The 13,455-nt window shown below is 41.1% G+C and overlaps 2 protein-coding genes across 2 annotated transcripts in view; both read right to left on the minus strand.

Annotated features, from left to right (window-relative positions):
• Positions 1-2,240: 2,240 nt before the first annotated feature.
• Positions 2,241-6,250, minus strand: LOC102711295 (E3 ubiquitin-protein ligase RZFP34-like). Its single transcript, XM_006661765.3, has 11 exons — positions 6,033-6,250; positions 5,827-5,914; positions 5,637-5,696; positions 4,074-4,106; positions 3,880-3,957; positions 3,711-3,754; positions 3,573-3,613; positions 3,394-3,476; positions 3,192-3,283; positions 2,841-2,952; positions 2,241-2,737 (listed from the first exon to the last, which is right to left on the minus strand). The coding sequence occupies exons 1-11, from the start codon at positions 6,056-6,058 to the stop codon at positions 2,600-2,602; spliced, it is 795 nt and encodes a 264-aa protein (XP_006661828.1). The 5' UTR covers positions 6,059-6,250; the 3' UTR covers positions 2,241-2,599.
• Positions 6,251-8,577: 2,327 nt separating this feature from the next.
• The window catches only part of LOC102706882 (midasin), a 35,711-nt gene continuing 30,833 nt past the window's right edge, over positions 8,578-13,455 (minus strand). The window contains exons 56-65 of the mRNA XM_040528290.1: positions 13,218-13,436; positions 12,601-12,891; positions 12,374-12,508; positions 12,064-12,270; positions 10,285-11,943; positions 9,675-9,956; positions 9,406-9,585; positions 9,224-9,322; positions 9,013-9,138; positions 8,578-8,903 (exon numbers count right to left, since the gene is read on the minus strand). Coding sequence (XP_040384224.1) covers positions 8,871-8,903; positions 9,013-9,138; positions 9,224-9,322; positions 9,406-9,585; positions 9,675-9,956; positions 10,285-11,943; positions 12,064-12,270; positions 12,374-12,508; positions 12,601-12,891; positions 13,218-13,436 — 3,231 coding nt within the window. The 3' untranslated portion in view covers positions 8,578-8,870. The remainder of the gene's footprint in view (positions 8,904-9,012; positions 9,139-9,223; positions 9,323-9,405; positions 9,586-9,674; positions 9,957-10,284; positions 11,944-12,063; positions 12,271-12,373; positions 12,509-12,600; positions 12,892-13,217; positions 13,437-13,455) is intronic.

A 13,455-nucleotide genomic window follows, 5' to 3' on the forward strand; every position in this document is an offset into this window, starting at 1 on the left:
CTGTTTTGACCCAAAACAACTCATCCTAAATATTTATTGCAAATTCATGCGAAGAAAGCTAACATTTTCCTACACCAAATTTATAGGGAAGTTGGAAGTTTCAATACAAGAAGTTACATGCAACTTACAAATAAGAGAAACAAATATATTTTCTACGAGTGTCTAGGGAGGCCTCATTGGCACGATATTATCTATGAGCTGTGCACTCCTCTAGTAAAAAAATAAGTATTTTTGGGTGAAAAAAGGATAATTGTTCTGACAACGTATTACAAACGAAAAATAATTTATAAATAAAAATATTATATACATATTCTTAGTGATCTAAAAGTCAAGCTATGCTGAAAAATAAACTTTGATAAAAAGACTCTAAAATCAACTCTAAATTTAAGATTAGAAATTTAAAATTTAGCTTATAAAAAAACAGAAGCGAAAAGATAGGGTAAAAATATTGAACATTGGGAGTACTTTCAAGGGCAACAGATGGTCGAATCAACGACACTATGACGATCTAGTTGTAAAAGGGAAATAAAACATCCCAGCTTTTTTATTTTGTGGTAGACAGGGAGGAAGAGCATGATATCATAGCACGATATGCATCACAGGACAGGTGATTTGTAAAGAGGATGGGCACCGAGAATTTGTTGTGCAATCCTTTTCATCTAATCGAATGAGATGGCTCACTGGAAAGAAGATAGAAGAAGATTTCATATATATGGTTATTGGTTAAGCCGTAGGCTGATGGCCCCACCCCCACCACACTGACCGGTTTGGTCGTGACCTGCAGTGGACAAAATGGCTGACAGGTTCATTGACAAAAACAAAAGATATTATGAATTTGATTATTGACCAGTTTAGTAGCTAAGATGCTCACTTGTACATTGGTATGAGAGTCACCTTTTGAGGATATCTTCTTCAGGCAAATCCCCAACAGCTCATATAAATTTGGTCATTCATATGATCATCTAAACTAGTTTCATCCTTCATATCTCTTTGTACTCCACTAGATCATCCATATATGACATCCTCTATATTTCTTTGAAGGATGGAGAGATCATCCAAATATGAATGTTTTCTCTTCTAATATGGATGATCTCTAAAAATAGATGATAAGATAGTCGGTCTGTTGAAGCTTAATTTGAAGTCTCCATTCTCTATTTTCAGAATAAAAGATGTGATAGATGAGCTGTTGGGAATGCTCTAAAGTAGGGTAGTTTGAAGAAGTTTTTGATATCTATAACTTCTTATAGAACCTCTAACTCTTCAAACAGTCAAGATTCATGTTTAGATTATGAGAATGTATAGTTATATAATCTAAAAGATAAACTATAAGCTAAGAACCTTAAAAAAACTTTCTAGATTTTAACCGGTTACTTCTTTCTCGACCTCTGTCAAATGGGCTATCGTCCGAACCATATGAGGGAAAAAAAAGTCTGATATTACTAAATCCCTTTGTTTCAGAATAAATCAGTTTCTGGAGTTTAAATTGTATCCTAAAATAAATCAACTTCTCTTGTCTACTGTTGGTTCGTAAATCAAGACATTTTATCCTTTCAATACTCATCACATACCCACTAATCAATACTGTATCTCTATTAATAAAGAATAATTTAGTTTTTTAGTGTTCCTAAAACTCGGGCTCTAGGGATTGGCTAGATGTGCACGTTTGGCTAGGCCAATTGGCTGTCTGCATTTATGGAGCTGAGACTTTCATCTGTCTTCAAATTTCAGTAGGTGAAGTACTCCGATTATGTGTCACTTGCTGTACTGATTTCAATATTTCATCCAGTGCATGGTCAAGACCAACCGAGCCCAACTTATTATTGTATAATTAAGTAACAATGATATGTGAAAATGACAGGGAGAAAATGTGGCAATGTGGCGCCGTCTGCTTGTCTGTTGATTGTGGCCTGAAATTCTTACTTCATCCATCCTGAATAATATCATTTTTGGCTACTCGTTTATTCTAAAATAAATTTATTTTTCAAGCAATTATTGTGTATTGTAGCGAGTAAAAATAAAGGACAAATGCGTTGCGAGACAATAACATTGAACTTGATAAAGTGAAGAGAATGTTGTCTTTTACTTTTTGTACTTGTATGTATAGGATACGTAAAAAATAAAGTTATTTTGTGACAGGGACCGTGCAACAAGCAAAGATTTTATATATAGAGAGAGAGACAAACCCTATATAAATTTATCATTTAGTAAATGGTTGGAGCTTGGAAACACAAACGTACGGGCTTGTGGGCCACGGCCCATTTCGATCAACAAAGCTTTATTTCAACTTGCTGCACGCAGCAAGGCAAAAATCACCATCCCATCCTGGTGCAAAGCCTGCACCAAACGACATTCCTTCTCTCGATTTCATCTTCCTTTTCTTTTTTTTCTTTTTATTATTTTTTGTGCTCTCCGGACGGCGAGCCTTCGCATTTTTCTCCCGGCTAAATTCGGAGGAACAACTCGTCTCTGACTACATGCATCTTGTCTCTACATGCTAGAATCTTGTTTCTTGTTTGTAGCTATCGATTGCATCCTTGGCTGTGAACTGTGTGAGCTGCTGCATGCTAACTCGGTCTGCTGCTGCTGCTGCTGATGCGGATCAAACCCTGGAGCGCGCGGCTGCAGGGCCGCCTCTCGTCTCCCTGGTGTTGTAGGAGCTGCAGCCGGGGCACTTGTGCGCCAGGACGTGGTAGCTCACGCTCGACGTCGCGCCGCAGTCGTTGCAGAGGATCCACACCTGGAAGAGGAGGAAGAGGAAGAGATGGATGTTGTTTCAGAGTTCAGGCACGCATTGTTTCACTGACTGAAGAATGGGTTTTGGGAGGAATGGTGGTCGTTACCATCTTCTTCTGGTAGAACTCCGGCATCGGCGTCGCCGCGACCTCCTCGTCGAGCTTCTTCCACGCGTCCGACATGTCGCAGGCGGACCGTGAGCACACCGGGCACGCGAAGCTGGGGGGAAGATCAGACATGGCGAGGACTCGAGGGTGATTGTTTGGTTTTTTATTAAAAAAATAAATGGTATATTTGTTAAAAAAGAATTATATATGTGTTTTTAACTATCTAAAAGACAAGACTAAAAAATAAAATATAATAAAAAAACTCTAAAATTTACTTTATATTTAAATTTCAATTTATAAACATAATTATAAACAAAAAGATTGCACCATAAGTTTCTCGAGAACACTTACTGGTGATGCGCTCTCATCTCGTTCAGACAATCCAGATGAATCGTGTGCCCACAATGTAACACGCTTATGTCCTTCGTCGAGTCAAATAGGTACTATTATTTGGAAAAAGGAGAAGATTTGTTATGTCAGATCAAAAATTGTGGGGGAAAAAATAGGAATGTTGTTTTTCTGAATACCAAATTTTGTCGAAAGCAAGACTCACCTCGAAGCAGACAGGGCAGTTGTGATGCATTGCTCCTTCTACACAGTGATGAGAATCCCTCAGCACATTGCTGTAGCAACAACCTGTTTAGATGACAGACACATCGCGAGTGTTAGACCAATCTTTTTATCAGAGACAATTGGCGAGAAGGTAAAAAAGGGCAATGAACAACAACATACCGCATTTGTCGCAGTGAAAGAACTTATCTGCACCACCAGTTCTGAAGAAAATAGAGAATGTATCCAAGATTGATCATTCTTAATAAAATATAGTGAATGCATCAGAAGTTTCATAGAGGTAGTAGATTTGGGACTTGCCTGCATATGCCGCATCCATCACAGTGATACTGGTTCTTTGAGACCTGGCACAAACCAAACCAGTACTTTTGTCAGGTTGAGAAGCATCAAATAGTTTTGAAACAAAATTACATCGCCACATTAGAAACTTGGGTGTAACTTTGAATCATAATTATCCAGATATGCTTACATCATCATCAAAGAAGTTGCATTTTCCACAGAAATACTTTCCCATGCATGCCCCACAGCCAGAGCAGTACTGTTGTACCTGTCGATCAAGTGAACAATTTTCATGTGATTAATACAGAAAAAGTCAGTACACTCGAGAAATTCAACTGTAGTACACTCAGGAAATTCTATTGCACTTTAACATGGACAACTTACATCCTGTTCTTTGTTGCAGAGAGAGCAGATAACCTGTGATACACCACAAAGTAAAACAGTTTCAGTGATTCGACAATCTTTGGTTAGCAAAGTTGATGATAATGACTAGAGCGTAACAGCCACTGAAATCCTTATCCACTAGATTCCCCCAGGATATAATCAGTAATAATTGCAGTATCAGTTTGACTATTGAAGCACTGTTAACTAGCGGGGTATTTTAGAGAACGTGAGGAATAGCTCTTCGGTTTTTATTCGTTAGAGTTTCCCCGGTTTACACCGGACTCAGCAACCTCCACTGAGTTTGTAAACTCAATTTGTAACTCTTTTTGTACATTCTCCCCTCTTAATGAAATTGGCTGGCCCGGTCTGGGCCTTCCCAGCAAAAAGCACTGTTAACTATGGACACCTGTTGAGCCACATAATGAATCTACATATCCAAACTGTCTAATTGCATCAATCATGTACTCAATTATTCAGTAAGCAATCAATCAATCAGATGACCACAGCTGAGTTTAATCTTGGCTGATGGTGAGACCTGCCTTTGTCCTTTACCTTTCTTGCTCTGCCTCTCACCCCATTTCTCCTAGCCGCATCCTTCTAGTGACACTGTCACATGGACATAACCAATCATGTGGACCACAGATTGGTCACTGCTAACAAAAGTACTCACTCCGTTCACAAATATAAGAGATTTTGCTATTTTCAACAGAAAGATCACAACAAAGGTACAAAAATTAACAGGTTAAGAGATTAAATGCTTTGTCATCTCTTATACACGTGGACGGACTGAAGTGGTCGAAATCCCTTATATTTATAGACGGATGGAGTATGGAACTAGCCCTTGTGGCAAGTGGAGTGTGGAATGGAAAAATATCAAGAAGAATCTGTCCCCATGGAGACCCCATTCAGTTAGAAAAAAATTTTGAGAGAGATTCACACGTACGATCATATATATATTTTAAGTATTAAACGTAGTCTAATTATAAAATAAATTTCAGATTTCGCCTGAAAACCGCAAAACAAAACTTTTAAGTCTAATTAATCCGTCATTAGCACATGTTGGTTACTGTAGCACTTATGTCTAATCATGGACTAAGCTCAAAAGATTCATCTCACAATTTCCCCATAACTGTGTAATTAGTTTTAATGTTTATGTATATTTAATGTTTTATTTAGATGTCTAAAGATTCAATGTGATGTTTTTAAGAAAAGTTTTTGAGAATAGGGCCTTATCTCAAGAAGGGAAAAGAAAAATCTTTGGGTGCAGGTATGGAGCTCTCTTGGCCACTTCATGGCAGTGGCCCCAGGCATGCATCACCACCAGACTTAAATGACAAACAAAATTGGATTTTTAAATTTTGGCCTGAAGAAATTGATAGATTTTATGAAATCGAGGTACGGGACCCTCCGGAGACGCAATCAAATACAGGTCGCAGTCGCAGTCGCAGCCTTATTTTCTATCAGACGTAGCGAATTGAGATAAGTTTGACGGCAAACAGAGAGCAGCACTGAGAAAAAAAGAAAAGGAAAGCAGATGGTGAGAAGCGAACAGAGAGCAAGCACCTTCTTGATTTCGTGGCGGGGAATCTCGTGCCGGTCGCTGAGATCGATCTCGAGCGAATTCTGCAACGGACAAATTATCCAGCATCAACACCGTTTGATCGACTTTCCTCTCTCCGGAGAGGAACTGGACCCCCAAAAAATTGAAATTTGAAAGAAAAAAAAAGCGAAGAAGACTAGAACCCCGACCAACCTTGGCGTCGTTGTGGCAATGCCTGCAGTCGAACACCTCGCCGCAGCAGGGCGCCCTGATCTTGCATCCCCTCGTGTAATGCGCGCAGCTTCATAACGACCACAGACACAGGTGAGAATTTGAATTTCACGGAACCAGATCGCTCAAAATCAAAACCAGAGGACCAAAACCAATCTCTCTCACGCTCGCTCGCTGCGCTTGCTTACCCGTGCTGCTCAGAATTCAGCTCCATCTCCGAGAGAGCTCAGGCTCGGCTCAGGTGGAGACGGCCGGTTCTTGGGCTCACGCCGAGGAGAACGAACGCGTCGCCGGCGGCGGAGACGAAGATGAGCGAAACAACACAACGGAATGAAACGGCGGGCGGTTTTTATAGCGGGGAAAGACACGTTTTTTTTTTCCTTCCTCTTTCTGTCTCTGTTTTCTCCTTCAAATATGGCGGTAACGGGGTGTTCGTCCTATTTTGTGCCTGCCCCTATGGGGGTAGGTGCCGTGAACGGCACCGGTTCTTATGGAATCACATGTGTTTAATTTGTGCCCGTAAGGTTTTATTTGTGCCCGTAAGGTTTTATTAGATTAGGTTAGTGTCATAGTACTTATTAAGTTAATAATTTTACTGATATATGAAATATGCATTGAGACTGTTTTTACAAATACTTAAGCAGTGCTACAATAATATTTTTCTCCTCCTCCATATTTTATCAAATCTCAATATAATTATTATAGTAGTAGAGATAAACTTTCGTGTCTTTGATACATAATTGAATCACACGCACAACCAAACGAAGATGAGTGTGATGCCTGCCTGCGTAGGGGAAATTATTAGGGATAGTGTGTTTTAGGTTGTATTTGGGTTTTTCTTAATTCAGTCTTTCATTAAACCATTCACTTTCATTAAACCATTCACTGACCAAACTGACATCTAACAACTATACGTGTGAAATAACAAGAAGTTTTGTTAAAAAAAGATACTTTCTTCGTTTCATAATATAAGATGTTTGACTTTTTTTACCTGTAATATTTGACCATTTGTCTTATTCAAAAATTATTATCAATTTATTATTAAGAGAGCCACGACTTATTATTTTTTATATTTATACTAAATTTTTAAATAAAATAAATAGTTAAACATTTAAAAAAACGTTAAACAACATGGAGTGGCTGCCCCCTAGTTCAGCCGCACTTGCAGAGTGAGCTGGAGAAAAATATCTGCCTACAGAGTTCAATGCACTCATCATACATCAGACACTCCATAGCTATGTCCACCATCGAACATCGATCTTCCCTCCAAAAAAAAAAACTCAATGAATGGAGTAAGAACAAAAAGGGAATAAACAAGTCCAGCACAAAGCCAGCGGTGGCTGGGTTGCCCACAGGGTGGCGCGAGCGCAAACGGTTTTGTAATTTTTTTTTCTCCTTTTAGAAAAAATTCTGGGAGTCGGCAATGCGAGTGGGCCCCAGAGCGCAAAGGAGTCCGGAAGGTGGGGCCCGACCGTTACTGGGAGAGGATGAGGATGACGGTGGCAGGCGTCAGGTACACGTTGGACGGGGATAGGGATGTGGGGGTAAATGATAAGCCAAAACATGCAAAGTGATTGCAGTTTTGTCTTTAATTGGTACACACAATCTGATATATATATATATATGTATAGAAAAATGGTTCTTACCGCCATTTTAATACTCATTTTATTCCTCTTGATTTTACCCCTAGTTCCGAAGATGCCGGATAGAGGAAATTAATGGTGTTAAAATAAAAATTTACTATATTCTTAGCGATTTGAAAGATTAATAGTCTAAAGTTCGACGAGTACAAATGAAAATATAAGAAGTAAAAACCCGATTCCCCGCAGTAAAATCACCTATTAGGGGACGGGGACGGGATGGTTGAAATATACTACCCACGGGGATGCAAATGGTATCAAATTTATCCCCAGCGGGGCTAGCGGGGACGGGCCCGTTCTCATTTCCCGCGGTGACCTGTTTATACTGTTAGAAGATTTTGGCCCAAAAAATAAAACCCAAAGGGCATAATATATAAGCCTAACCTAGTCAATGTGGATCAACCACTCAACCTAGCAACACCGGCCGTCCCCTCCACCACTATCTGCACCGAGCAGCAGGAGCCCGACGACCACCCACTCCTCTCCGCGGCGGCTCCGTGCCACGGTGGCCACTCATCGCCCCGCCACGCCACACCCCCTTCCTGCTGTGTTGGTGGCCGATCGTCTCCCCACCATGCCACCCTCCCCCTCCCCGCTGCGTCGTCTCTCCGTCAAACGGCCGCCCATCGTGGCGGCGCCACCCGACCCTCCCTCCTCCCCTCGATCCGCCGTCCTCCGTTGCGGCAGCACCCCCTCTTCGTCGACGGCCGCCTGCAAGTCTCCGTCCACCCGTCTTCACGAGTGTGGCCCCTCTCCACCTTTCACACCAACATGATGCCCCCTGCATGGGGCTGCCGACCGTTGGCACGTCGCCTCCTATACCCATCTCCTATACCCGCCTACAACGGATTGCAAAATTATGATAAAGACTTATTGGTTAAACAAAACGGGGAAAACTACGGAGAAAAAATCACCGTGGTAATTGAGGATAGGTTTATTATAAGCCCTATCATGGTTCGCAGGGGCGAGGATGGGGACGTGGTGATGACCCGATGGGGAATTCCCCGTTAGGGAAGGACGATGCCTAGTACCCTGCATGGCACAGATGTCAGCACAACAGCCACAGCTCCTATTGAGAGGGCAGTGACCAGCTGGGAGGAAGAGGATTTTCCTGTGCGATGATTTGGAGCGCAAAAAGGGGAATCAATAACTAGCTCTTCATAGTAGTAGCTACAAAATTTCTTGCATTTCTCAGATGCAATCTACAACGAAATGTGGTATATTTTGTACACAGCACAGGCCTTGAACAGTACTTGTTATCGGAGTATAGGTAGCCAGAAGCCTAGTACAGGTCAAAATTTTGGTTCCCTCGTATTCTGTACACAAATTACAGCGAGGGCCGCGAGGATATCCTTCCTGTGGTTGCTCCGATGAGCATCCAAAAGATCATTCATTAGTGCTCTGCATGAGCTCAAACCACTGCAGCAGAGAACAGAAGAACAGATGAGTAAAGATCATTCATCAATGCATCATCCATTGTCAGATTAGCTAGTAAATAGCAGGAGCTAAGGCATGCGTTAATTTGTACCTGTCTCAGCAAGTCAGCTAACGTACGAGGAAGTGCTTCAATATTCTTCAGCATGACGTAGTAAGGGAATGGAAAGGAGTCCATATATTTTCCCATGGTTAGTTTGGCACCTTGATAGGATACCTCCTGCACGTCAATGTCAAAAGCATTTCGAGCTCAGTTAATTACGTAGCCGTGCAAACCATGTTAGTGAAACTCGGGAGGTACGTACCAGTGAATCCATAATAGATTCCTCGTGGCTGTCTAGGAGTACATATGCGATCATCCTCCTTCTGTTAAGAACGTTCCTGACGCAACGCTTCAAATTTTCCTGATGGACACGAAGCAAACGTTACAACCAAAAAAATAGGCACTGAGAGATCTGTAAGCTCAAGTGACGGAAAATAGTTGTACCTTTTCGTGGAACTTCCCATCGGATATTATTAGGATGAGTTGCTGAAGTGGATTTTGCCCCGACGGTGTGCGTGACCGTGCCACAGCAGCATCAAGCATTGTGTTCAGATGCTTCAAGAGATCAGCAACTGGTTCATCCTCAAGTTTGTTGTCTTGCTCGAAGGACAAACTAGAGATCATCTGTCATCAGAGAAGGAAAATGAGCAACAGCTCGTGACTTTAGTTTATTGGAAAACAGAAGAGCGTGCAATCAGTTTCATCAAACCTACATTCATTCCCGCTTCTCCATTGAAGACCTGATCAAAATCATGTAGCACCTTGACATTTCCCTTTTTCCCAAAACTTGCAACTGCAAACTGTCCAACCTCAAGTTGTGACATGGCCCGGCAGACTGTAACTAATGCTTCAATAGCCACTTTTCCACACTTGCCCTCGGACATACTTCGTGAGTCATCCACAGCAATAACCACTTGGTAATTCCGTTTATTAGGTTTAGTACGGCGCAACCATATCTTATCCCTGCGGAAATGACTTGCAATATAGGGAATAACCTGAAAGAAGAGCAATATTCTTTATGATTTATCTATACATGTTATCCTAGTATTTTCAAATAAAATATTTTAGAAGTTATTAATAGTTAAAGTTTTAAAAATTTAACCACACTCTCATCTAAAACGATAAGAATTATGAAATTGGAGGGAGCACATGTGTATGTAATTTGCTTCATGACCATGACGGCCACCTGAATATCTGCATGCACGAGCCATATATATATACACCAGATCGCGAGGACAGGGCAATACTCCATCACATAGTGAATACATTAAAATTTGCAGAGCTTGTTTTAGAATAAGACAATATCGTGAGAAATATAAGTACCTTCTTCATGTTTATTCTCTTTCCAGTTCTGTAATCTCCTTGAAGCTTACTTGCAAGAGTTGGTTCCATCACAAGGCGCAATTGCTCAGCTAGTTCTTGGGACAACTTTATAGTTGTGAGTTCAACACTTTTCCAGTCAACAATAGCACCTTTCATATCCTCATCACTGGCGTCCACTTCCATCTGGGTAGATAACTCCCTGTCATTGGCTAAGTCCGATAAAACCATTCTCTCATCTGTTGGAGGTTGTTTGAACGAAACAAAATCCCCAAAAGTGCTATCTGTTTCACCTTGGACTGAATCCTGAACAGATGTATCAGTTTGAAACTCTCTATGCTCAAAGTTGGCATTTTCAGACTTGGTACGTGATTGTGAAGCTTGCAGGTGCGGCACTTCAAGATTATGTTCATCTCCAGGTGTCCTCTCAGTATTATGTTCCTCTTTCTGCACATGGTTTTCATCCTCCATGGAAGACTGTTTGACTTGTAGGTTCTCATTAATTTGATCAGCTGTTGCGTTGCCCAGTGCCTGAGAGGTGCTCTGCTCACTGTCCGGCACATAACGAAATTCAGCAGCACTTTCATCATCAATATGGTGTTCAGAATCTGGTTGATGATCCTGCGTATCAGCTGAGACTCTGGCTCGTTCTTTCCAGTCCGCCATTGCATCTCCAATGCTCCTAAAAGGATTCGTCTGTTTGAGCTGTGATAGTTCAGTATCAGTCTGTAGGTCTGGCTTGGAGTTAGATAATAACCTAGAGCCATCAGCAGAGTTGGGCATAGATAATTCCAGACCAGGGACCTCATTGTTTGAAAAATTAACAGAAGGAGCAGTTGCAGTGTTCATATCAGTGCTGTTGGCCAGGTTGGATTCAGATTCTCTGTTAGAGTCCAGTTCAACATTATTGGGTTGCATACCTTGTGATGGATGCTCAAGTGACTCAATCTTTTGTTGTTCTTCATTCTCCATGTTATTTGTCTCCATCTGTCCATCTTCAGCATGCTCCTGTTCACCATCAATCTCGTTGTCACCATGCTGTGCAGCCTCTTCACCCTCCATATCATCTGAAGCATCTAAACTCCCATCAGTTGGCTTTTCCTCTTCTGGACTGAGTTCTTCGCCGTCAGCATCAATTTCATCCATATGGTCTGTCCCCTCAATGTCCACATCCTCAGAAACGTCCTTTGGTTCAGGGAGTTCAGGTCCTGTACGATCATCATAGGCATCAGCTTTGTCCATTACATCATCCATATCCTGATCAACATCCTCACCAGTAGTAGGATCATCCTCCAAATTATTATTCTTGCCTTGCTCATCACAATCTGTCTCCATGAGATCTTCTTCAAGAGCACCCTCGTCCTTTGCTCTCAGTTCCCTATCATTCTTCTCTGTCTCCTTGGTGGATGAACCCAATTCATACTTCTCAGTGGATGTATTAGGATCATCTTCGTCCTTATCCCAAGATTTCTTGCCAACCATTTCGCTTGCATCACCAGTATCACCCATCTGATTCTCCAAGTTCATGTCATCATCCTCATTTTCTGAATCCTTGCCTTCAGGATCCTCAGAAACATCAGATAATTCCGCGTTAAAATCTTCTTGCATTTCAATTGCATCATCATCATTCTTAGGAGCTTGATCTGGCTTACATAGAGCTTCCTGTTCACAATATCAGGAAAAATGGTTAGGTTCCATATTTTTCTTTCAATTCTAACTCGAAAGAGGACAAAATTGCAATGGAGAGAGTCAGGAATGGAAGCATGGTAAGATCGCACTAACCATTTCATTAGCTGTCCCCTCTAGTTGTGATATATCATGTATTTTAGAACTTGCACTCTCTTGACCTTCGCCCTCACCCATGCCAGTTCCAGCTGCATCCTGTTGTGGTCCATCTGAGGGATCTTCAGTTGTATCATCTGTGGAACCAAAGCCTTCCGCAAATAGATGAATCAAAAGGTCCCCAAGTGCATGAGTCATTTCAGATGTCTGAAACCATCAGAAAAGAGGATTAGAAATTTTTCTAAGACTGTTTTACCTGAAACAGGGAAAAAGAGATCAGTAGAAAATTGTTGAAGCATGAAATACTTACTGTTCTATGAGCTTCTAAAAGTTCTGAAAGAATGCCTTCAGCCGCTGACAGGACCAAACCAAGCAAAGCATGAAGATGCATTAATTGCATCTCTATACTAGAACACAACACAGGTTTAATGTCGACCAGCCTCCTCTGTTGGTAATAAGTGAGAATCAGGTAATGTAGCAAATACATCCAGTTCCGTAGAGATCTAAAAATGAGGTGCACAAAGTAAAGGGGCATACCACTGAAACAGTAAGTTTTTTACTAGAATCACACAAATGGCAGATTTCAAGGTTCATGACATATGTCTGCAAAATATCTTTCCACAAAGTAATATTTCCTTCCCATGAATCATGGGTTCCATCAGTGGATATTCCACGATCAGCAAGTTTTCCAACAACACCAATAGCAAGTGAAAAGATTTCATTGAAAGCTTCTGCGTATGAAGCTTCAAGATCATGTTGGACACCAGAGGATAAAATATGTTTGTCTTCATCAACTTCTCTGGATAAAATCGCCATTGATAAACCCCCCTGCGCCAATAATGCATGTTTAAGCATCACAATATCCAGAAAACAGACGAGATGAAAAGTAAAATAGAAGTTTTTGAAACAAAATGTATGTAAAGTGCATATAACTGCCCCAGAATAGGGTATACTTCCAATGAGACACTCCTATAAGAATAGAATAGAGCAATTAAAGAAGCTATAAAGTTCCATGACATTTTTGTGGGATCTATAGCTCCTTGTCCTATGTGCAGCACAGTAAAGTGAAAGCTAGTCAAAATGCAGATAATTCAAAAAAACTTCGGTGCTAACAGTCTAGACATCAAAATACAAGACAATTTGTTAACACAAACCTTCATCAGCAACTCTTCAAACCGAGAGAGCAGAACTTTCTTAACAGATCTCATCGAAACATCCTGGTGGCATAAAACTTGGATATCCTCCCTAAACATGTTGATAAGCTGGCAATTTGCAGCAACAAGTTGCTCCATCTCTCTTGTAGCAAGAGGTATATTCTTGTGCGAGCCAACAATCATATTATTGGATCCAAGTAAGTGTGTGTCTAACAAGTCCTGTAAAATAGAACAGAGT

This window comes from Oryza brachyantha, chromosome 10, assembly GCF_000231095.2.
Source record: "Oryza brachyantha chromosome 10, ObraRS2, whole genome shotgun sequence".
NCBI classification, from domain to species: Eukaryota; Viridiplantae; Streptophyta; class Magnoliopsida; order Poales; family Poaceae; genus Oryza; species Oryza brachyantha.